Source organism: Ovis aries, chromosome 22, assembly GCF_016772045.2.
Source record: "Ovis aries strain OAR_USU_Benz2616 breed Rambouillet chromosome 22, ARS-UI_Ramb_v3.0, whole genome shotgun sequence".
NCBI lineage: Eukaryota > Metazoa > Chordata > Mammalia > Artiodactyla > Bovidae > Ovis > Ovis aries.
In genome coordinates, this window is record NC_056075.1 from 25,539,026 (window position 1) to 25,563,276 (window position 24,251).

Sequence of the window (24,251 nt, forward strand, 5' to 3'; positions counted from 1 at the left end):
TCGAGTTTCATAATTATCTTGCATTGAGGTACCACTTCACACCAGCCAGAATGGCTGCGATCCAAAAGTCTGCAAGCAATAAATGCTGGAGAGGGTGTGGAGAAAAGGGAACCCTCTTACACTGTTGGTGGGAATGCAAACTAGTACAGCCACTATGGAGAACAGTGTGGAGATTCCTTAAAAAATTACAAATAGAACTGCCTTATGACCCAGCAATCCCACTGCTGGGCGTATACACTGAGGAAACCAGAACTGAAAGAGACACATGTACCCCAGTGTTCATCGCAGCACTGTTTATAATAGCCAGGACATGGAAACAACCTAGATGTCCATCAGCAGATGAGTGGATAAGAAAGCCGTGGTACATATACACAATGGAGTATTACTCAGCCATTAAAAAGAATTCATTTGAATCAGTTCTAATGAGGTGGATGAAACTGGAGCCGATTATATAGAGTGAAGTAAGCCAGAAAGAAAAACACCAATACAGTATACTAACACATATATATGGAATTTAGAAAGATGGTAATGATGACCCTGTATGCGAGACAGCAAAAGAGACACAGATGTGTAGAGCGGACTTTTGGACTGTGAGGGAGAGGGAGAGGGTGGGATGATTTGGGAGAATGGCATTGAAACATGTATACTATCATGTAAGAAATGAATCGCCAGTCTACGTTCGATGCATGATACAGGATGCTTGAGGCTGGTGCACAGGGATGATCCAGAGAGATGATATGGGGTGGGAAGTGGGAGGGGGTTCATGTTTGGTAACTCATGTACACTTGTGGCAGATTCATGTCAATGTATGGCAAAACCAATACAGTATTGTAAAGTAAAATAAAGTAAAAATAAAAATTTAAAAAAAAACAAATTCTTAAGTTAAAAAAAAAAAAGTGGTAGGAGCACAAACCTACCTCCAGTAGGTGACTTCCAGTCACCAAATCCCACTTCATTTAGAAGCCAAGAGACAGGCTGAAAAGACAGAATTAGAGATGAGGGCACATGGAAGCCCTTTTCCTAAAGCACAAAGATGGTGCTTTAGGAAAACACCTTATCACATCCTCTCTCAGCCTCACTCACACATGCTCTCTCCTTGCAGAATACTTCCAGTCCCAGCTCTTATCTTTCTCTCCTAATCTGGATTACCACAATCCTGACATTCCAGAGTGGAGGCAAGATATTGCCAATGTGATCAAGCGGGCTTTGGTGAAAGTAAGTTGACTTTACCTTTGCTTAAATCTTCATGAATAAAGAACCAGATGGTGTGGTCCCGGAGGCATTTTCATGGATTCAGACCACCATTCTACAGTTAAATAAAGATTATTGCTCTGTAAAAAGAGAGAGAAGGGTAGAGGAAATGAAGGATGGAAAAGAAAGATGGAGAGATTCAGAAGAGAGAGAGAGAGACAGAGAATCAGTCCCATGTTTGAGGATGAGAAATTGGCACCATCTTTCTCCTACATTTTTCTAAGACAGGAGATTGACCCCTTTAATAAAATGATTGATGGACCACTGCTTAAGTATATACTAATGTCATTCACTCGTTTGGCCCATGAAAGTTTAGAGAGTTTTTGTTTGTTGTTTTTGTTGTTTTTTTAAAATTGTGTTTTAATTGAAGGATAATTGCTTTACAGACTTTTGTTGTTTTCTGTCAAACCTAAATATGAATCAGCCGTAGGTATACATATATCCCCTCCCTTTTGTTGTTGTTTTTTAACCAGACAGACTTCAAGATTTCCACTGACCATATGTCGCAGTCAGAAGGTGACAAGCTAGGAACTAGGGCATGCCAGCAGACTCTAGGGTGATAGTTAGCACCAAGCCTGGCACGCTGCAGTCTGTGGGGTCACAGCGAGTCAGACATGACTTGGCAACTGAACGACAACAGCATATTTTCCTTAGAGCAAGTTGAAATGGTTTTGTTAACCATTTGCTCAGACCTAGGTGCTAGAGTATGATGATGGATAAAACATGGTCAATTCAAATTTAAGTCTAATGTGCAACTAGGTGTATGAGAGAGACATGGCCAGCATTTCAAAGGAGCATGGAGAAAAGTGCAATTCACTCTATCCAGAAAAGTTCAGGCTTGACACATATTCATGATCCAGTAAATACTCGTGAACTAGTAGAATAGTCTTTGGAGGGAATACTTGAACTCCGTTTTAAAGGATAAACAGTAGTTAACAGAGAGAGGATGATGACTCTCAGGTACAATGAAAGAATGTGCAAAGCCATGGTCTATGGTAAGTACAGCATATTTGATAAGTGGCAGTTTATTTTAGCCAATCTATAAGTTATAAGGGCAGGTGTGACTGATGTTATGCTGGGATGGATTGATCATTTTGTGAAAGGTCTGAGCAGCTAAAAGGGGTTTTGCATACATCCTGTAGGTTCTGGGAAGTGTGAAATGTGTTCTTTCTTTATTATTTAGGTAAAAAAAAAAATACTTTATTTATTTATTTAGCTAACAAAGCAAGAGATTTTATTGGGAAGTGGTGCCTGGGTGGAGAGCAGTAGGGTAAGGGAACTCAGGAGAACTGCTCTGCCACATGGCTCACAGTTTGGGGTTTTATTGTGATGAGATTAGTGGCTTTGTATTTCAGACACCCAATCTTGTGGTAATACAGAGGATGGTCTCTAGAGGTGGGAAGTGAATAGGGTAGGGGATGATTTCACAGGAGATGACCTGTTAAAAGACTACTGCACTTGTCTAAACCAGATGTAATAATAAAATCCTGAAAAGGAAAGATCCAAAGGCTAACTTAACCTGCTGAGAAATAGAACTGGTGACTAATAAAATGTAGTGTGAATGAGAAGGAAGGAGAAGCTTTCTGATTATAAGAGTAGGAAGGAGAGGATTTTCCTTGCCATTGATCAAGATGGCAACTGTGTAGGAGAAACATACTTGGGGAGCAATGATGATTTGGTCTTTTATATGAGTTTGGAGTATCTGAGAAACAACTGTATAAAGATAACCAAGAGAGTTAAAGATATGATTGGAAATCAAGTGAAGTTTTTGTAGGAGCTAGTGAGGCTGGAACTGAGGTCATGGAGGTCTTTAAGTCTGCCCCTACCCCCCAGCCACCCTGAGAGGGAGAGGGGGCAGGGCAGAGATAGATGCTGATGCTCTCCAAGGTAAAGGAGAAAGATCCAGGGAAGGACACAGAAAAGAAGCCGCCAGAGAGGAAAAATAGATAGAAGATAATAATATAAGAGCATTCCTGTGAGGAGCTGTCTATAAGAACCATACTTCATATCTGTTTACAAAAACTTGTTCAAAGAGAGGGATGAAAATGAAATTGATCTGTATGCCTTTGACTATGAGACATCCAGGATTGTGCTGGATTTGCATGATTGGAGTTAGGTCCTTCCACATTCCCTAGCTGAGTGATGCACCCTGCGGCCACTCTTCCCTGGACACGGGGTCACACCTGCCATGACACTCCTGGGTTTTTCCATTTTCTCCATTGGCTGATTATCTGACCTCAGTCTGTTCTCTGAGAATTACCTCCCCTGCCTAGTTAGAATAAATCCATCTTGCCTCCCAGTAGGGAACTGAGTTCAGTTCAGTTGCTCAGTTGTGTCCAACTCTCTACGACCCCATGAATCGCAGCACACCAGGCCTCCCTGTCCATCACCAACTCCTGGAGTTCATTCAGACTCACGTCCATCAAGTCAGTGATGCCATCCAGCGATTTCATCCTCTGTCATCCTCTTCTCCTCCTGTCCCCAATCCCTCCCAGCATCAGAGTCTTTTCCAATGAGTCAACTCTTCGCATGAGGTGGCCAAAGTACTGGAGTTTCAGCTTTAGCATCATTCCTTCCAAAGAAATCCTGGGGTTGATCTCCAGAATGGACTGGTTGGATCTCCTTGCTGTCCAAGGGACTCTCAAGAGTCTTCTCCAACACCACAGTTCAAAAGCATCAATTCTTTGGCTCTCAGCCTTCTTCACAGTCCAACTCTCACATCCATACATGACCACAGGAAAAACCATAGCCTTGACTAGACGGACCTTAGTCAGCAAAGTAATGTCTCTGCTTTTGAATATGCTATCTAGGTTGGTCATAACTTTTCTTCCAAGGAGTAAGCGTCTTTTAATTTCATGGCTGGAGTCACCATCTGCAGTGATTTTGGAGCCCCCAAAAATAAAGTCTGACACTGTTTCCACTGTTTCCCCATCTATTTCTCATGGAGTGATGGGACCAGATGCCATGATCTTCGTTTTCTGAATGTTGAGCTTTAAGCCAACTTTTTCACTCTCCAATTTAACTTTCATCAAGAGGCTTTTTAGTTTCTCTTCACTTTCTGCCATAAGGGTGTTGTCATCTGCATATCTGAGGTTGTTGATATTTCTCCTGGCAATCTTGATTCCAGTTTGTGCTTCTTCCAGTCCAGCGTTTCTCATGATGTACTCTGCATATAAGTTAAATAAGCAGGGTGACAATAGACAGCCTTGACATACTCCTTTTCCTATTTGGAACCAGTCTGTTGTTCCATGTCCAGTTCTAATTGTTGCTTCCTGACCTGCATACAGATTTCTCAATATTTCTCAACAATTTCTCAATACCAGATCACCTGACTGGCAGGTGGTCAGGTGGTCTGGTATTCCCATCTCCTTCAGAATTTTCCACAGTTGATTGTGATCCACACAGTCAAAGGCTTTGGCATAGTCAATAAAGCAGAAATAGATGTTTTTCTGGAACTCTCTTGCTTTTTCCATGATCCAGCGGATGTTGGCAATTTGATCTCTGGTTCCTCTGCCTTTTCTAAAACCAGCTTGAATATCTGGAAGTTCACGGTTCATGTATTGCTGAAGCCTGGCTTGGAGAATTTTGAGCATTACTTTACTAGCATGTGAGATGAGTGCAATTGTGCGGTAGTTTGAGCATTCTTTGGCATTGCCTTTCTTTGAGATTGGAATGAAAACTGACCTTTTCCAGTCCTGTGGCCACTGCTGAGTTTTCCAAATTTACTGGCATATTGAGTGCAGCACTTTCACAGCATCATCTTTCAGGATTTAAAATAGCTCAACTGGAACTCCATCACCTCCACTAGCTTTGTTCATAGTGATGCTTTCTAAGGCCCACTTGACTTCACATTCCAGGATGTCTGGCTCTAGATGAATGATCACATCATCGTGATTATCTGGGTTGTGAATATCTTTTTTGTACAGTTCTTCTGTGTATTCTTGCCACCTCTTCTTAATATCTTCTGCTTGTATTAGGTCCATACCATTTCTGTCCTTTATCGAGCCCATCTTTGCATGAAATATTCCCTTGTTATCTCTAATTTTCTTGAAGAGATCTCTAGTCTTTCCCATTCTGTTCTTTTCCTCTATTTCTTTGCATTGATCACTGAAGAAGGCTTTCTTATCTCTTCTTGCTATTCTTTGGAACTCTGCATTCAGATGCTTACATCTTTCCTTTTCTCCTTTGCTTTTCGCCTCTCTTCTTTTCACAGCTATTTGTAAGGCCTCCCCAGATAGCCATTTTGCTTCTTTGCATTTCTTTTCCATGGGGATGGTCTTGATCCCTGTCTCCTGTGCAATGTCACAAACCTCATTCCATAATTCATCAGGCACTCTACCTATCAGATCTAGTCCCTTAAATCTATTTCTCACTTTCACTGTATAATCATAAGGTATTTGATTTACATCATACCTGAATGGTCCCTACTTTCTTCAATTTAAGTCTGAATTTGGTAATAAGGAGTTTATGATCTGAGCCACAGTCAGCTCCTGGTCTTGTTTTTGTTGACTGTATAGAGCTTCTCCATCTTTGGCTGCAAAGAATATAATCAATCTGATTTCAATGTTGACCATCTGGTGATGTCCATATGAAGAGTCTTCTCTTGTGTTGTTGGAAGAGGGTGTTTGCTATGATCAGTGCATTCTCTTGGCAAAACTCTATTAGTCTTTGCCCTGCTTCATTATGCATTCCAAGGCCAAATTTGCCTGTTACTCCAGGTGCTTCTTGACTTCCTACTTTTGCATTCCATTCCCTATAATGAAAAGGACATCTTTTTTGGGTGTTAGTTCTAAAAGGTCTTGTAGGTCTTCATAGAACCGTTCAACTTCAGCTTCTTCAGCGTTACTGGTTGGGGCATAGACTTGGATTACTGTGATATTGAATGGTTTGCCTTGGAATTGAACAGAGATCATTCTGTCATTTTTGAGATTGCATCCAAGTACTGCATTTTGGACTCTCTTGTTTACCATGATGGCTACTCCATTTCTTCTGAGGGATTCCTGCCGTAGTAGTAGATATGATGGTCATCTGAGTTAAATTCACCCATTCCAGTCCATTTTAGTTCGCTGATTCCTAGAATGTCAATGTTCACTCTTGTCATCTCTTGTCTGACCACTTTCAATTTGCCTTAATTCATGAACCCGACATTCCAGGTTGCAATGCAATATTGCTCTTTGCAGCATCGGACATTGCTTCTATCACCAGTCACATCCACAGCTGGGTATTGTTTTTGCTTTGGCTCCATCCCTTCATTCTTTCTGGAGTTATTTCTCCACTGATCTCCAGTAGTGTGTTGGGTACCTACTGACCTGGGGAGTTCCTCTTTCAGTGTCCTATCATTTTGCCTTTTCATAATGTTCATGGAATTCGCCAGGCAAGAATACTGAAGTGGTTTGCCATTCCCTTCTCCAATGGACCACATTCTATCAGACCTCTCCACCATGACCCGCCTGTTTTGGGTTGCCCCGCGGGCATGGCTTAGTTTCATTGAGTTAGACAAGGCTGTGGTTCTAGTGTGATTAGATTGACTGGTTTTCTGTGTGTATGGTTTCAGTGTGTCTGCCGTCTGATGCCCTCTTGCAACACCTACCATCTTACTTGGGTTTCTCTTACCTTGGGCATGGGGTATCTCTTCACACCTGCTCCAGCAAAGTGCAGCCGCTGCTCCTAATTTGGACGAACTAAGGTATCTGGCAAAACATCCTCGAGCTCCCTGGAGATGACTCCCAGCTTTGGGGGGCTTTCCAGGCTTCTGACTGCCACTCACTAGTTCTCTGAAGGTTGGCACTCTCTCTCTCTTTCCTTCGTCACATCCCTGAGAGTTAACACCATCTCTAGTTCCAAATACGAATCGGAGCTGAGCTAATGGGAGACAGCCCCTCCACTCATATTCAGTCCAGTGTCTATTTATTCTTTCCTCACTGTTAGGCATCATTTGGAACAGTGAGGTAGCCATAGAGACCATCCCCCTCTCCTCTGAATATCTTGGCAGACGTAAAATAAGACCCTATTAAAGAAAAGACTGTATCAGATAAGCATACCTTACTGTGGGCATGATCTAAATTCCTTTCGTGGAAATCTGAAGTGCTAGGAGCCAGAGGCTGACTTAGAACAGGTCATTGAAGGTGAGATAGTCAGGGGAGACTTCTAGAAGGAGATGGGAATTTCTGCCAAGTCAAAAACTGTATTTACATATGTGTATATCATATTTGAATTGACAAAAGATTAGTTCTGGATAAAAGACTTTCAGGAGACACATAGGAAAGAATAGGACTACTCTTTACAGGGAAAAATTCAGAGTTTTATTTTCCTGCGGATTTTACCTTCAGATGGAAGCTTACATTTAGTTTTTATCAAAAAGCAATATAATCCTTTTACTCAACCCTCAGGAATAGAAAAATTCATTTAAAATTTCAGCATCTTAACTCAACTTTTAGTGTCTTATTCGTCATATGTATACGTTTTTATTTTTTTTAGAGTTGTAGCCAAGGAAATGTAAAGAACTAGATCAGAAAGAATACAGCTCTCATTAAGCGTTTTTCCATGTTGTCTCACTGTGCTAATTATCATCTTTATGGTAGCATAACCGTTATTTACTTAACTCTTTCGAATATTTAATATTTTCCCATTTATTGGATATTATAAGTAATGTCATGAGTGTTTCTTCCTCCAAATGGCCTTTCCTATATTTTGGATTATTTCTTTAAGACAAACACTCCAAATTACAGTTTCTGAATGAAGGGTCTGAATATGTTTATGACTTTACAGTAAGCCTGTTGAAAAATAAATTGGCAACATGTATCAGTTTTTAGTGCTGCCAGCAATAGTTGAGGAAACCTCTTAATTGAAGCTGCACCAGTATTAGCTATTTTAACTTAATAAAAAATCCTGCTTTAGTAAGTGAAAACAAGAGCTGTTTTGCTCTTTTTTAAATTTGCATTTTCCTGTGTTTGTTTATAACTTCTTCTTCTTCATTTGCAGCCAGTCTGTTCATGTTTTAGCCAGAAGCTCTAGTCCTCTTGGTGTAGAAAAATGGAAAATATGGGAGGAGCTTTTGCCAATGTTGCCAGCAAACAATATTTTGCAGATCATTCATAGTAGTATTTTCGTTTCATGAAAGATGTATGGAAGAGCAGGGGAGGTAGAGAAACTAATTCTCTGCTTAGCAGTTATAGGGAAAGCAAAAGGAAAGCCTGAATGTGTATTGGAAACTGTGCCTTAAATGCTGCATTAAAAATGCATAGTCAATATCCTTATTATTGACTTGGGGAAGGCTGGATCCTTCAGGACCCCACCCTTCAGTCAAAACGTCTTTGCAGGTAACCAGTGTCCCAGAAGACCAGATCCTAGTTGCTGTGCTGCCTGGCCTCCCCACTTCTGCAGAGCTCTTCATCCTTCCCCCCAAGAACTTGACGGAGAGGAGGAAAGGCAATGAAGGGGACCTGGAACAAGTAAGTGAGAGAAAACTTGGTTAGGACACTCTCCTGCACCACCCTCTAAGGGAATACAAAGTATTTCTAGCCCAAAAGGTAGATTGAACCCTTTCCTATTTGTCCACCAACCTGTCACTCATTGTCTGGCACCAGGGCTTTGGAGAGCAATCAGCTTTACCCAGAATAAACACAAACACTGGAGCATTCAGCCACACAGGAAAGTAAAGCACTCCTGAAATCATTCATTCCAACAGTTGCCATTCTTGCAACTTGCTCATATCTCCCAGCTAATGAGTTGTCCTGGCGAAAAGAGATGGGGGTGGGGTGGGGGATGAAGAGAAGAATTTGAGTTTCCCTGTCTATTTCTCAAAAATGTGCTTCCTGTCTTGAAAGATCCTGGTCAACAGAAGTCCTGCTTCTGGGAAGAAAATGAACTGCTTTTAAACACGTGTCTTTGGAGAGAGATGGATTGCCTCATCTTGCTTTGACTAAGGAAGCAGCGTTCCCCAAAGGGATCATGATTTACTGTCTTTATCAAATGACATATAGCTCTTATGATCTGCATACCTGCCTAGAAGTGAAGGTGGCAGTGGCCCCAAGTCTCCCTCTCTCTCTCCCTGCGCTTGCTGGGGTCTTACTTGACTGGGCTTTGCTTTACCTCCCCATGCCTTCCTGTGATGAGTTAGAAATAGAAATAAGTGAGAAAGAAGCTGCTAAAAACCAGCAGGAATCAAACACATTTGCTCCCTCTCGAATTAATCAATGTACAGACATCTTCCAAGTCCCTCTGCCACTCACCTAGCTGTCACCCCATCCCACGTTGGGCACAGTCCACCAAGGGCTGCACAGCTGCCATCATGGTCAGTTTCTCTGGAAATGAAGTGGATCCTTGCATTACAGGGCTGCATATTGAAATCGGCCAGATATAAATTCAGCTTCTTAATGCATACATCCCTTTTACAAGACCTCTTTATTCTGAAATAGCAAGTGGCATGTGTGAGCTATATTTGGAAGCTACACTATCCATCCATTTAGATAAATAGGTAATTACCGTGATGAATAGCGGCTGTGATATTAAGGCACGGACAGTGAGATAAGAGTTGGGACAACAGCCTCAGTCTGCCTCAGCTTTCATGTGGGAATTACACAGTGATTAAATTGATGTTATGGGTTCTGAAGCTTGCTGGGGAAAAGGAAAGAGGAAAAATCATCCCATAAAAAGGAGGCAGCTTCTGCTCTGATGTTTGCCTCCCATTGTCTCTAAAAGAGAAACAGCAGAGGAGTGGGCTGTGGCATACATGCCTGCTTTAATCCTGGCAGGGGCCTCTATCCTGTGTGTGTTGCTTGTTCACATTAAAGAACTAATGGTGGGTTGACTTTCTTTCATTGGGACCCATAACACCTCTCTCTATGGAAAGTTATACAGGCTTGGATGAAAAGACACTGAACTGGGAGTTGAATGAAGCATCTATGTCTGTTGTCAACTCAAATTCCCTAGGTGACTGTGGACACACCTCTGTCTCACTCTCCTTTCCAGTAATAGCAAAAAATACCAACTTGTCCTTGGCTTCACAGGGCTCTAGGGGCTGGGAGATCCAAATGGATAAAAATGTTCCAATATGCTGTCCTCAGAATAGGTTATTATTTATTTATTTATTTGCCTGAAACCTGGTTTCTTTCTCCATGAGGGGGCACCATCACATGACGTTACTTCCCATGCAGCTTCTCTCTTTTTTTTTTTATTCCTCCAGATTGTAGAGACTCTGTTTAACGCTCTAAACCAAAACTTGGTCCAGTTTGAGCTGAAGCCAGGGGTTCAAGTCATTGTGTATGTCACACAGCTGACATTAGGTAAGTGCCTGAAGGCATATGGGGTGGGGAGATGGGTATGGTGACCTGATATCCTGAAACAGAGGCGATGGTTACCAAATACCTTCCGATAAATGCTCATAAATGGCTTTGTGTAGATGGCAAGGAAAGATTAATTACATCTTTCTTGAGGTCTCTGGTTAGGGTGGCAAGAAGACATGTTTAGAAGTGGCTTTGCTATTGAATTCCTGGAGGAACTTCAGGAAAACCTGCAATTTCTTTGGGCCTTGACTTTATTATCTTTCTTATGTATAACAGTTTAGTTCTCAATCTCCCTTAATTTCTACAGTTATCTGATTCAATGAATTTTGATTGGGAGACCAGATCAAATAACTTTAAAACTCCCTTCAATTTATAATGTTTAAATCTAAGTGAAAAGAGGGACTAGCTCTGGGTGGTTGATTTATGAAAGAAATTCTAAAAAGGCATGGCCCATTGAACACCCACCTTTGGCTCTCTGGAAAAGCCTATTTGCTAACTGTTTCTAATTAATGAAAGCTTTTCAGATGTAGAGGTTCCACATGTGCCCATCCAGCCACGTTTTACCAGAATTGACTAGAGGAAGAAATGGAAACACTCTATTACCTATAATCATATTGACAAGCACTCAGGTGTCTAAGAAAAGGAACATTCATACCCTATTCCTGCTCCCCTTAGCTGAGTACAATTTACAGCAGGAACAGCAGGCTTTCCCAGGCAGAGCAAGGAGTTTACTTTCCCTAAGAAGCTGTGATCAGGGTACCATCCTCACTGAAGCCAAGCTTCCTCTGCCCAGATAGCGTGCAGGGCAATCGGAGGCTGTATATAAGGTTGGAGACCAGCTGGCCTCATTCTCCAATGGAGACTCCCCCCAGCTAATAGCTTCTGAATGAGCAAGTCTGTTCTTTCCTCCTAGCTCCGCTGGTGGACTCTAGTGCTGGGCACAGCAGCTCAGCCGTGCTTATGCTCTTGTCAGTAGTGTTTGTCGGCCTGGCTGTGTTTTTGATCTACAAGTTTAAAAGGTATGTGCTGCCGTCACTCAATTTTAGGCATGGGGCTAGGTTCCTGGGGGCTGATTCTTCCTGTAACTTACATTGCTAAACTCATCCCAAATATGTGATATTAACTTTCCCTGAAGCTGTATTTGGCTTTGGGAAAGAACAGGACATGTTTTAGGGTCAGAGAGTAAATGGACTTAATATGAATCTCTCCAGTCTATAATTATGTTGAATTGGGAAAATGAAGTGGCTTAGATGGTAAAGAATCTGCCTGCAATGGGGGAGACCTGGATTTGATCCCTGGGTCAGAAAGATACCTTGGAGAAGGGAATGGCAACCCACTTCAGTATTTTTGCCTGGAGAATTCCATGGACAGAGGAGCCTTGCAGGCATTGTCCTTGGGATCACAGAGTCGGACATGACTGAGTGACTGACATAACACTAGGAAAATGAGGGGTAGCCTATGAAGTCAGTTTCTTTTCCAGAAGAGAAGTTTGAGGGTTTTCAGACCTCATTTAAGTTTCTATAGTAGGATCTCAAGTATTTAGGAGATCTTTTTCTACAGCTTACCACTCATCTAAGGTGACTAAGTAGAGAAATGCCTGTGTGTGTGCTCAATTGTATCGGACTCTTTGCTACCCCAAGGGCTGTAACCTGTCAGGCTCCTCTATCCATGGAATTTTCCAGGCAAGAATATTGGAGTGGGTTGTATTTTCTCAGTTCAGTTGTGTTCAGTCGCTCAGTCGTGTCCAATTCTTTGAACTGCAGCAGGACAAGCCTCTCTGTCCATCACCACCTCCCGGAGCTTACTCAAACTCATGCCCATTGAGTCAGTGATGCCATCCAACCATCTCATCCTCTGTTGTCCCCTTCTCCTCCTACCCTCAATCTTTCCCAGTATCAAGGTCTTTTCAAATGAGTCAGCTCTTTGCATCAGGTGGCCAAGTATTGAGTTTCAGCTTGAATGTCAGCCCTTCCAATGAATATTTAGGACTGATTTCCTTTAGGGTGGACTGGTTGGATCTCTTTGCAATCCAAGGGACTCTCAAGAGTCTTCTCTAACACCACAGTTCAAAAGCATAAATTCTTCAGCACTCAGCTTTCTTTATAGTCCAACTCTCACATCTATACATGACTACTGGAAAAACCATAGCCTTGACTAGATGGACCTTTGTTGATGAAGTAATATCTCTGCCTTTTAATATGCTATCTAGGTTGGTCATAACTTCTCTTCCAAGGAGCATGTTTTACTTTCATGGCTGCAGTCACCATCTGCAGTGATTTTGGAGCCCCCCAAAATAAAGTCTGACACTGTTTCCACTGTTTCCCCATCTATTTGCCATGAAGTGATGGGACCAGATGCCATGATCTTCGTTTTCTGAATGTTGAGCTTTAAGCCAACTTTTTCACTCTCCTCTTTCACTTTCATCAAGAGGCTTTTGGGTTCCTCTTCACTTTCTGCCATAAGGGTGGTGTCATCTGCAAATCTGAGGTTATTGATATTTCTCCCAGCAAACTTGATTCCAGCTTGTGTTTCTTCCAGTCCAGCGTTTCTCATGAGGTACTCTGCATATGAGTTAAATGAGCATGGTGACAATATACAGCCTTGACATACTCCTTTTCCGCTTGGGAATCAATCTGTTGTTCTATGTCCAGTTCTAACTGTTGCTTCCTGACCTGCATACAGATTTCTCAAGAGGCAGGTCAGGTGGTCTGGTATCCCCATCTCTGGAAGAATTTTCCACAGTTAATTGTGATCCACACAGTCAAAGGCTTTGATGTAGTCAATAAAGCAGATATAGATGTTTTTCTGGAATTCTCTTGCTTTTTTGATGATCCAACAGATGTTGGCAATTTGATCTCTGGTTCCTCTGCCTTTTCTAAATCCAGCTTGAATATCTGGAAGTTCACAGTTCATGTATTGTTGAAGCGTGGCTTGGAGAATTTTGAGCATTGCTTTACTAGCGTGTGAGATGAGTGCAATTATGCAGTAGTTTGAACATTCTTTGGCATTGCCTTTCTTAGGGATTGGAATAAAAACTGACCTTTTCCAGTCCTGTGGCCACTGCTGAGTTTTCCAAATTTGCTGGCATATTGAGTGCAGTACTTTTACAGCATCATCTTTCAGGATTTGAAATAGCTCCACTGGAATTACACCATCTCCACTAGCTTTGTTCGTAGTGATGCTTTCTAAGGCCCACTTGACTTCACATTCCAGGATGTCTGGCTCTAGGTGAGTGATCACACCATCGTAATTATCTGGGTCATGAAGATCTTTGTGTACAGTTCTTCTGTGTATTCTTGCCACCTCTTCTTAATATCTTCTGCTTCTGTTAGGTCCATACCATTTCTGTCCTTTATCGAGCCCATCTTTGCATGAAATGTTCCCTTGGTATCTCTAATTTTCTTGAAGAGATCTCTAGTCTTTCCCATTCTGTTGTTTTCTTCTGTTTCTTTGCACTGATCTCTGAGGAAGGCTTTCTCATCTCCCCTTGATATTCTTTGGAACTCTGCATTCAGTTTGTATATCTTTCCTTTTCTCCTTTGCTTTTTGCTTCTCTTCTTTTCACAGCTATTTATAAGGCCTCCTCAGACAGCCATTTCACTTTTTTGCATTTCTTTTTCTTGGGGATGGTCTTGCTCCCCGTCTTCTGTATAATGTCACGAATCTCCGTCCATACTCCAGGGCATCTTCCTGGCCCAGGGATCGAACCCATGTTTCTTGGACCTCCTGCATTGGCAGGTGGATTCTTTACCACTGCCCCACTTCAGATGTTAAATAGAGAAAATATAGCTGAAATCTGATTACACACATACACATACATACTTGTATAGTGGTTATTATCAAGTATCTCTGTATAAATTTGCATGCAGAAGTATACATTTTTTAATCCTCCTCCCTATTTTCCCTATTTCTAAAGGTAAATAGATCAGAAAAACCAAACCCCACATATATTCAAAATTTATTTTTGAAGACCAGAGGAGGGGTGATATAATAGGATACTCATTAAAAACATGAAATTGAAATCAATAATTCTGTACCATTATTTACATAATGTAATGCATCGACAAAGCATATACTGGTTAAGAGCATGAACTCAAAATCAGACAGACTCAGTTTTATTTTAGCGCTTGCAGCCTTAGGCAGTTGAATCTGCCTCTCTAACTAAGCCTTCATTTCCTCATATGTAAAATGGAAAAGCAATAATACTTTATAGGTTTGCTACATGTTTTCAAGGCAAAAATATCCATATCTAGTATATAATATGTACTAGATTTCATGATTTTTCATGAAAAATTTTATAATTTCATGATTTAAAAAAAAAAAATCCTGAAAGCTAAGCTATTTTGAATAACAGTGTGCCTCCAGAAGGTGACTCTATGTCACAAACTGGCACATAGTAGGCTCATATGTATCAGTGGCATAGAAAGGTGCATCACAGGAAGTCTGTGTAAAGTAAAAGTATCATTATTTATTGTCAGATGAATTTTGAAACTATAGCTTTGGAATTTTTCTAAACTCTGAAGGTAATGCTTTTAGAAGAGATCAGCGGTAAACATGCTTCACTCTACCTTCCCTTCCTCCAGCCCCTGTCAGCTCCCTGCTAGTGGATTTCTCAGGCTTAAAAAATATATATAATAAGTTTTACTCAGTGTACATCTACACACTGGCCAAACATCAGGAATCCTTCCACACTCTCCATTAGAAGGACAAAGTGGGGTTTACCGTCCTTCTCAGTATATAGACTAATGCTTGGGTCCATGTCCTCTTGGATCATGATGTGTCAACCCACCTACCATGTTCCATTTGAAGAAGGGAAAATCCTTCTTATCCAATTAGCAAAGATTCAATATATTAATAGAGATGGTCTGGTCAGAGCAATACCCATTTATGAAGATACTTCAGTTACATACAAAGCACAGTTTCATTCATTCAGAGATTTGGTTTGGGGGATGCCTGGTGGTTGCTGAGGCTTGAGGATCAGCTAAACCAGATTTATCACCTTCTGGCTCCTAGAACTCCACGTTTGCTGAGAACAGGGACCAGTAGAAGTCCTGCAAAGAGTTATTTGTGTCAGGTGTCTCCAAATTAAGGCCAGAGGTATCCTGTGACTTAAGAAAACTTTCTCTTCTCTTGTGAGTGAAGTCGCTCAGTCGTGTCCGACTCTTTGCGACCCCATGGACTGTAGCCCACCAGGTTCCTCCATCCATGGGATTTTCCAGGCAAGAGTACCGGAGTGGGTTGCCATTTCCTTCTCCAGAGGATCTTCCCGACCCAGGGATCAAACCCGGGTCTCCCACATTATAAGCAGACGCTTTACTGTCTGAGCCACCAGACAGCCAACTTATTAATGTAGCTATGTCTTAATGTGCAGACTTTAATACTTGAATCTATGCCAGGTAATAGCATTTCTGAATTATTCTGCCTCTGTAGAATAATTAAATACCAGCCAACCCTTTCTTAAATACCAGTCAACCCTTTCTATGTCCCTGGCAGTGAATTAGGATACAGGAAACAAATACTAGTTAAAATGGATAAACAATGAGTCAGTTAAGAGTAACCAATCATCAGTTAACTTTTCTTTTCTAGTCACTTTTCTGGAAGCTTTTCTTCCAGTGCCCAAGCCTGTTGACTGAGGTCCTATTGGATCTCCCTGTATTTCTTTGTTCTCCTTTCCCTCTCACTACCCACCTGGAACTCCAATGATGGCTATAGGGAGGGTACCTGGCCTGCCAGCAAGTAAAGGTCAGGTTCTTATCCATGGTTCCCAGAGTCTCCTTTGCTTCTTTCATTTCTGTCCAACAGAACTTTCTGCAATGATGAAAATTCTACATAATCTCTACTGCCCGATACAGTAGCCACTGGTATGGTGAAAAAACGGAATTTTCAGTTTTATTTAACTTTAATTAATTTAAAGTTAAATAGCTATAGCTGACTAGCAGACACTTGGACAGCATAGGCTAGGGGAAGTGTCATTCTCTTTCTGTTTCTAGATCACTCACAGGCTCTGTTTTCAGACCCCAAACTTTCTCTCTGCCATCTCCAACATTAATTCATTAAGCCAATAATTCATTCAGCAAACATTTATTGAATGTGTGCTCTGTACCAGGCATTGTCTACAATCTCAGCATCCTAAGTGGTCACTTAATAAAAGGGGAATTGAATTATTTAAAGGAATCTTGGAGATCATAGTAACTCTTTTCTCCTTCCTCTGTTAAGGGACTATATTTGATCTTATTCTTGGATAGTGACTGCTATTTTGTGATATCTTTGGCAATATAATAAAAAATCATTTTGTGATTTTCTGAAAATTCTGCCTAATACCACCTTCTTTCTAGACTGTAGATTTGTTTTTTTCTTATTGTCCAAGAAGACTTTTGGGTTGTTGTATTTTCTAGTCTTTTTTTTTTTTTTTTCCAGTAAGGCTTTCATGATAGTGTGAAGCCTACTCTGCTTCTTCTAAATTCTTCTCACAAGCTTCTAACACTTAATCATAGTTGGAACAAACAAATAGAAGCTGAAATTTATATAGATGATTTGGATTGATCCATCTTACTCCTCTTATTAAGATCCTCTTATTAAAACTTATATGAATGTATAGCTCAGGACGTGCCTCTAAACTTCATTTCCCACCTTTCTTTTCTGCAAAGTGGGATTTAGTCTTGACTTATAGTCTCAAAAGTCTTAGAGGTGGATGTGTTAAAAAATGAACAGCAATTTGAAAAAAAAAATTAAATGCTTCCAATTGTGACATAAAATTCATTCTCTTCCAACCATCTATTAAAAATATTGAAAAAAAGTGTGTTTTCAGAGAAGCAAATAAGGTAAGCAATCTTTATAAGGGCAAGTATATCCAAATTCTCACAGGTATCAAACATTAAAAAAGCAGGAAGGGGGAGACAGTGATCTCTGGCTGAAGCTCTGAAGTACCCAGACTTGTGTGATCAGGAGTGGTTTGACTGCCCCAGCACCTAATAAATATTACAGTTGATCCCAACATTTACGAGTAATATGTACTTTTATGATTAGAAGAAATCTCAGTCATTAGGCTGCCTTTCTATTTAGATAAGAAGAAAGTAAGGGCTAGCATGAAATTTTAATTACTCACATTAGGAGAGCCTGTGGTTTGCTGCCTCACACATAATCTATTCATTTAAGGTTCTTGTCAATTATATTAAGCTAGTTTAGACCAGTAGGAGTCAAGGGACACCTCCCTTAATGTATGGAAAGCAGCCATTAAAAACATGAAAATTGGATGTCAATGAAAGATAGAAACTGTCCATGTTTCAAACATATTTTGAGGGCTTTCCAAATTAGCTACAGAAGGCCTTATTAAATGCCCACATTCTACCTTGTTGTGGGGTTGAAGCAGGGAAGGGAACGTAGATGCTTAAAAATACAACTGGTTGGCACTAGGGCAATAGAGTGATTCTGCTTCACACTTTCACAGAATGTTCTGTATTCGGATGGGTGTCATATGCCTTGAGTTCTAATAACATCTATGCCAGTAATTAACTTCATGAAAATGTCTGAACTTCAGGCCAATTTCCCCCCCCATTTGTTGAGGTAAGACAGGGCTCTTCTATCTGTAAAATTCTAAGATAGAAGTGTGGTCTTTTTGTTAGAAGGCATAATAAATGAAAATAGAGCATTAGCTTTGAGGCCATCTATCTATTTATTCAACAAATACTCACTGAATATAAACCACATCCCAAGCATTATGTTAAGTGTATAGCATTGAAAATGGAAAATGTTGACCTTGCAGACATGGGGCTTTAGTGGGAGAGAAAGACAGAAAAGAAGTCCACACACATGGCCTATTCCATCACCCTAAACCAACACCCTATTCATTTCTTTCACAGACACCATCCTGTTATTACACATTTATGGTGGGAGAGTTTGGGTGGTCAGGAGAGGCCTCTCAGTGTGGCCTATAAGCCAAATTCTGCCAGGCAAGAAAGACACTATCACAAAAAGACTAGAAGGTGTGTTACAGAGGGAACAGTTTATTCAAGGTCCCCTAGGTGGAGACGAGCCTGATGTATTAGAATCTTGAAACTCAAAGATTGGGTTTCAGACTAGCGGCATCACCCAGCTGGGAACTAGGCAGAAATGTAGAATTTCAACCCATCCTGTTCAGACCTCTAGAGCAACAAATGCATTTTAATAGGAACCTGGTGAGGCATAAGCACATTGAAGTTTAAGGAGTGTGGGATTAGAAGAAATCAAAGGAGGCTACAGACGTTGGTGCACAGTGGGTCAGGAAATGACAGAGATGAGCCAGGAGATAAGTACTCCTATAAGATTTCAGTCTTAAGCTTCCTGCTTCTTCAGACTCGAGTCTGTCTGCCTTGTTTACAAACCTACTACTTTGGTGTCTTTGAAGGAAGTTACTTCTCTTAATCCTTACCTTAGATAGCATCGCTGCCTCAATGGACATGAGTTTGAGCGAACTCTGGGAGATAGTGAAGGACAGGGAACCCTAGTGTGCTGCAGTCCATAGGGTTGCAAGGAGATGGACATGACTTAGTGACTGAACAGAGAAGAGCAATCCTTGCCTTAATCCTCTCCACAATCCTAAGAGAAAGCTATTATTATTCCTGTTGAACAGATGAGGAAACTGACTATGGAAGTATTTACGATACTTGGTCCATGGATGGTGTTCAGAAAATGGTAGCAGTGGCTATAAGTCTTTTATCTCCTCTCCTATTTATAAAGGAAACCAATGTGAGTTAATTAAATGGATGTAAACTTAGAAAAAGCTGTCTTTTCACTATGATGCCACCTCATAGTCTCAAAGTTCAGCTCCTTTATAAATGTAGTAACTGGTAAATATTTTAAGGGTTTTAATCCACAGCTGGTCAATAGTATTGCCCTTCTTTTTACACTTGCTGGTTTTGCCCCAGAAAAAGGTGAATTCCTTGGGGAGTTCTGTGGTTTGCAATTCCCCTGGGCATCTGGGTCCCTCCTTGTGTTCTTTGACTTCGTGAAGACAGTATCTGGGTGGCCTGCCCCTTTCCCTGACTTTGATCCTGTAGCTTCCTCCTCCCCGTTATCACCCAGGATTTCCAACTGTCTCAGTGTGGCACGCCCTGTGATTACAATCTGATTTTGCTCCTGTCCCATGTAGGAAAATACCCTGGATTAATATCTATGCTCAAGTCCAACACGACAAGGAGCAGGAGATGATTGGGTCAGTGAGCCAAAGTGAAAATGCCCCCAAAATCACACTCAGTGACTTCACCGAGCCCGAGGAACTGCTGGACAAAGAGCTGGACACCCGGGTCATAGGTATGTGTACTGGAATCCCCAAGCTCCTGATTCCTCTGTCTTCCAGACACTGAGTCAGCCAGCCCATGTAGCCTGTCCTTCAGGTAGAGTCTAGAGGGTGGGAAAACAAACAGTTGCCTCAGTGACATAAAACCTGACATAATCAGGTTTTAAAGTGTCTGCCTCCTCTGACAACATGAAATTGGCAGAACTTTTTCTCTTAAAAGTCGATCAAGATCCAAAGTGCTGGAGTCTGAGTAGGAGAGGGCTGAGGCCAACTATCCATTACTATTGGACTTTTCTTTTTTTCCTTTAAGGCAAAGATTATGCATCCTAATAATCACACAAATAGGGAGTCTGCCATCAGAGAGCCCTGCATTCATTTTCTTGCTCTGTCAATCTGCTAGTTCTGTGGTCTCTCATATGTGCCTCATATTCCTCATCTGTGAAATGGGAATAACATTACCTGCCTTGTAAGATTGTCGTGATCATAAAGTGGCGTATGTCATTAGCACAGTGCCTGCCACATAATAAGTGTTCAGTTCCTATTGGCTAGTACTGTTGAGTCACAAGAGTATAAGATGGCAAGGTATTGATGCTACCTTGTGTGCTGGCATGGGAGAGGGCAAACATTAAACACAGATTAGATAGACCACCCAGCTGCCCTGCTTGATAAACACACAGCAAGGTGGCTTGGTATTGGACTTCCCTGGTGGCTCAGATGGTAAAGCTTCTGTCTACGATGCAGGAGACCTGGGTTCAATCCCTGGGTTGGGAAGATCCCTTGGGGAAGGAAATGGCAATCCACTCCAGTACTATTGCCTGTAAAATCCCACGGACAGAGGAGCCTGGTAGGCTACAGCCCATGGGGTCGCAAAGAGTCGGACACGACTGAGTGACTTCACATTCAAAGCAAAGATCCATCCTCCTGTGACATGCGCATCCTTACCTTCCTTTGTCTTCTCTCCCCTGCAGGAGGAATTGCCACCATTGCAAACAGTGAAAGCACAAAGGAGATCCCCAACTGCACTAGTGTTTAATACCAACAAGCCGCGTGGTCAACCATCTTTCTGACTTTTTATTTTTGATGATTCCTATTACTCTTATTATGGAAAAATGAAAGTGTCTTTTTTACCTATTGTTTACCAAGGGCCCCATGAATAGCAGGCAGATGCTTAGCTTTGGGAGGCAAAGCATACTTAGCTGATTATGAGCCACGAAGAATAAATGGCTGTTTTTGTGCTAAGGGCAAAGGATGCATCTTCCCATGGCTTTCTCACTTCATTCTGCCATTTATAGTGCAAGAAATCTTGTTTTCCCCTGTGGTCTGTCTTTTTATTTTTTTAAGTTGGGTTGGTTTTCCACTAACCTCCCATCCTCTCCCTGCCCCGTACAACACCAAACCACCAATACCCGGCTCCTCCCTCCCAGCACACCCACCTAAAACAGAAACCATTTCCCAGTTAGATCTGCAGAAGGTAGGTTGGTGGGGAGTGAGCGCGGCTGCAGAAAGTACACACCTGTCAGAAGAGACCCTGCCTCATGCATGTCCATTGCGAGGCTGCAGATGGCTTATTGTATATAATTACAATGTAAATAGCTTTTTATTTCCTAAGAAATAATTTAATGTTTAGTAAAAAAGAAAACTGAAAAAAGAAAGATGCGTCTGTTGGCTTATGCACTCCGCTTCGGAGCTGACCCACCCCCAGGCCTGCTTGATGTGTTGGGTTCTGGATGCTCCCCAGTTGTCTGTCGCACTTAACTCTTGCATCTCTGTGTCCCTGCCATCACTGGTTTCTATTTCTATATATAAAGTGGGGAGGGGGAGTACTTCTTTGAAACAAACAATTGGTAAAGGGAGGACAAGAGTGACATCGTAGAACATGTGAGTTTTTGGTCCCATTTGTGATGTGGAAGAAGTTGCAAGATGAAATCCACTAGAGACTTCAGACTGAAACCCAGATGGGCAAACAAGGCTTCCCCTCCAGAAGAATGAGTTTGAGGATAGTTATCAGTCTGAGGTTTTCTCTAAAGAAGCCAGGCAATGGATCTAAAAAAAAAAATGGCATCCTGTTTTCTGGTTGGATTCCATGGAATTGTATAATGCTTACAGGGAATTCTCTGGCTATTCATAACTCAGAAAAGTCCCTTGGGCACTAGGTTGAGTCCATGAGTGCCTCAGCCTGGGAGAAGTTATAGGTGGGAAGGGAGCCAGCACCAGTGGAATCGTGTGACCGTGCAAACCCTGCAGGTAAATAGGGGTCTAGCCTTTAATGATCTTAGTCGAAGTTGATTTTAGCAAAGCTGTGCTACTTGCTTGTCAGATGTACACAACTTCCTTAAAGTCAAATGTCTGCCTTCAGTTCTCTTAAGATAGTTCTTGCATCTGGGGCGAGTAACTTTCAAAGCCAGTGTTCTCCCGCACCCCAGTCCCTTCACACATTTCACATGCCAGTTCTTTTTAGGAGGGTTGCTTGAAACCATGCTGTAGCATTGTTTTATTTTGGACTCAGCTTGAGCACACTTGTTTTAAAGAAAAGGTATACTGTATATATATATGGGAGGAGAGGCTGCATTTTGTACCTGTCCATTTTTGTGGGATATTGTTCACATCCTTCTCTGTGAGACATTGAGAGAATGTGACCTCGAGAAATTGGACTGGCTACAGCATAGAATTAGGACTATTTCTAAAGATCCTGCTTTTTCATTTCAAGGGTTAAATGGGGCAGACAATTGCAATACTTGTACTAAACACTGGAATACAAATGCATGAGTCATATCTATATATACAGTATATGTACATATACTGTTCTTGGTTTTATTGTTCCATTTGAATATTTCTACTGTAAAAAAAAAAAAGACAGTGGTTTTGAAATTGTTGAAAATAAATGTATTTTTGTACATCAAAGCTATATACCTGGCTGAGAGTTCTCTCTTTGGGCAGTTGTCTTGATCTATCGTATCAGTCAACTATTGCTGTAATAATTCTCCATGGGTAAAAGAATCTGACAGGTGTCTAAGAACAGATGTTGATGCTTTGCTTGTGAGTCTTCAGGTTGGCTGTGATTTGGCTGAGCTCACTTGGGGTTGACCAGGCTCTCCTGAATGCACCCTTCAGTTGGTTCAACTCTGCTTATCATTCTGAGACTAGCTGCCCCCCGCAGGATGTTATTTTCATGGTAGATCACAGAATTCCAAGTGAGACCAGCAGCATACGCTATCCTCTAAGGCCTTGGCTCAAAATGGCCCCTCTATTACTGTCACTGACCTTCCATTAATTAAGGAAAACCGTACAGCCATGTTCAATATTAAGAGCCTAGGGAAATAGACACTGGTGCGAGGCATTACTGAATTACATGACAAAAGGTGTGGATATATAATTCCAATCTAGGCAGGGTAAGAAGAACTGAGAACAATAGTTCAATTTAGTCTACCTATTCATTTCCTGTGACCCCATGGGGAGCTTTCACTAGATGGCCCATTTGAATCAGGATCCAAGTTTCCCATCCCAAATATTTGTGGCCAGGACTTTTGAGCAGACGTCTTATAATCCCAAGGCCTTTGAGTCTGACACAAGCTCCCAGTAAGTAGTAGAGGTGGGACTCCCCCTCAGGTCTGAAAGATTTCAGCAGGAGTAATGAAAAGAGGAGAGGAAACCAACAAGATATATATCCTTTTTATTTTTTAATTGTTTTAAAAACTGGAGTATAGTTGCTTTACAATGTTGTACAACAGAACAAATTAGCTATGTATGTCTATATCTATCCCCTCCCTCTCGGCCCTCCCGCCCACCCATCTAGGTCACCTCAGAACGCAGGCGCCCGTATTCACTGAAGCAGTGTTGACAACAGCCAGGACATGGAAGCAACCTAAACACCCATCAGCAGATGAGCGGATAAAGAAGATGTGGTGCCTATATACAATGGAATGTCACTCAGCCGTAAAAAGAATGGAATCGGGTCATTTGTAGATATGTGGATGGATCTAGAGTCTGTTATACAGAATGAAGTAAGTTATATATCCCTTATTAAAACCTTTTGTATTCTGACTGATGCATGAAACTAGCAACAAATCTCTTTCCCACACTGAGTGAGGAATTTGGAAGGTGGGATGAGTAGCTCTCCTGCATATTAGGTAGTAAGGAGTGAACCAAAACCTAGAATAAGGGCTATAGTTAGATGTTTTAAGGTTTTAGTATTCAAAATATGTGATACATTTCCATGGATCCCAGAAACCCCAAAAACCAGAAGTTTTGGTCAATAGTAGCCCATATTTTGGATATAAGTGACTATCCTGGAATTGTATTTTTCTGAACTCACTTGAAGATGTAGGCTAAAACAAAGATGGTTTTCTTTTGCTCTGTGAATGCATTTTAAAATTATGTATTTTCTTGTTATAACTTTTCTTGAGTTATACATACCTTTAAAAAATTACAGATATTGAGAATGT

The 24,251-nt window shown here is 41.3% G+C and overlaps 1 protein-coding gene across 2 annotated transcripts in view; it reads left to right on the plus strand.

Moving 5' to 3' along the window:
- Nucleotides 1–22,714, plus strand: part of SORCS3 (sortilin related VPS10 domain containing receptor 3) — a 654,973-nt gene extending 632,259 nt beyond the window's left edge. For both annotated transcript variants that reach the window (XM_004020175.5, XM_060404717.1), the window contains exons 22-27: nt 1,103–1,215; nt 8,571–8,702; nt 10,436–10,535; nt 11,449–11,554; nt 19,663–19,823; nt 20,778–22,714. In XM_004020175.5, coding sequence (XP_004020224.2) covers nt 1,103–1,215; nt 8,571–8,702; nt 10,436–10,535; nt 11,449–11,554; nt 19,663–19,823; nt 20,778–20,842 — 677 coding nt within the window. In that variant the 3' untranslated portion in view covers nt 20,843–22,714. The remainder of the gene's footprint in view (nt 1–1,102; nt 1,216–8,570; nt 8,703–10,435; nt 10,536–11,448; nt 11,555–19,662; nt 19,824–20,777) is intronic.
- The last annotated feature ends 1,537 nt before the right edge of the window (nt 22,715–24,251 follow it).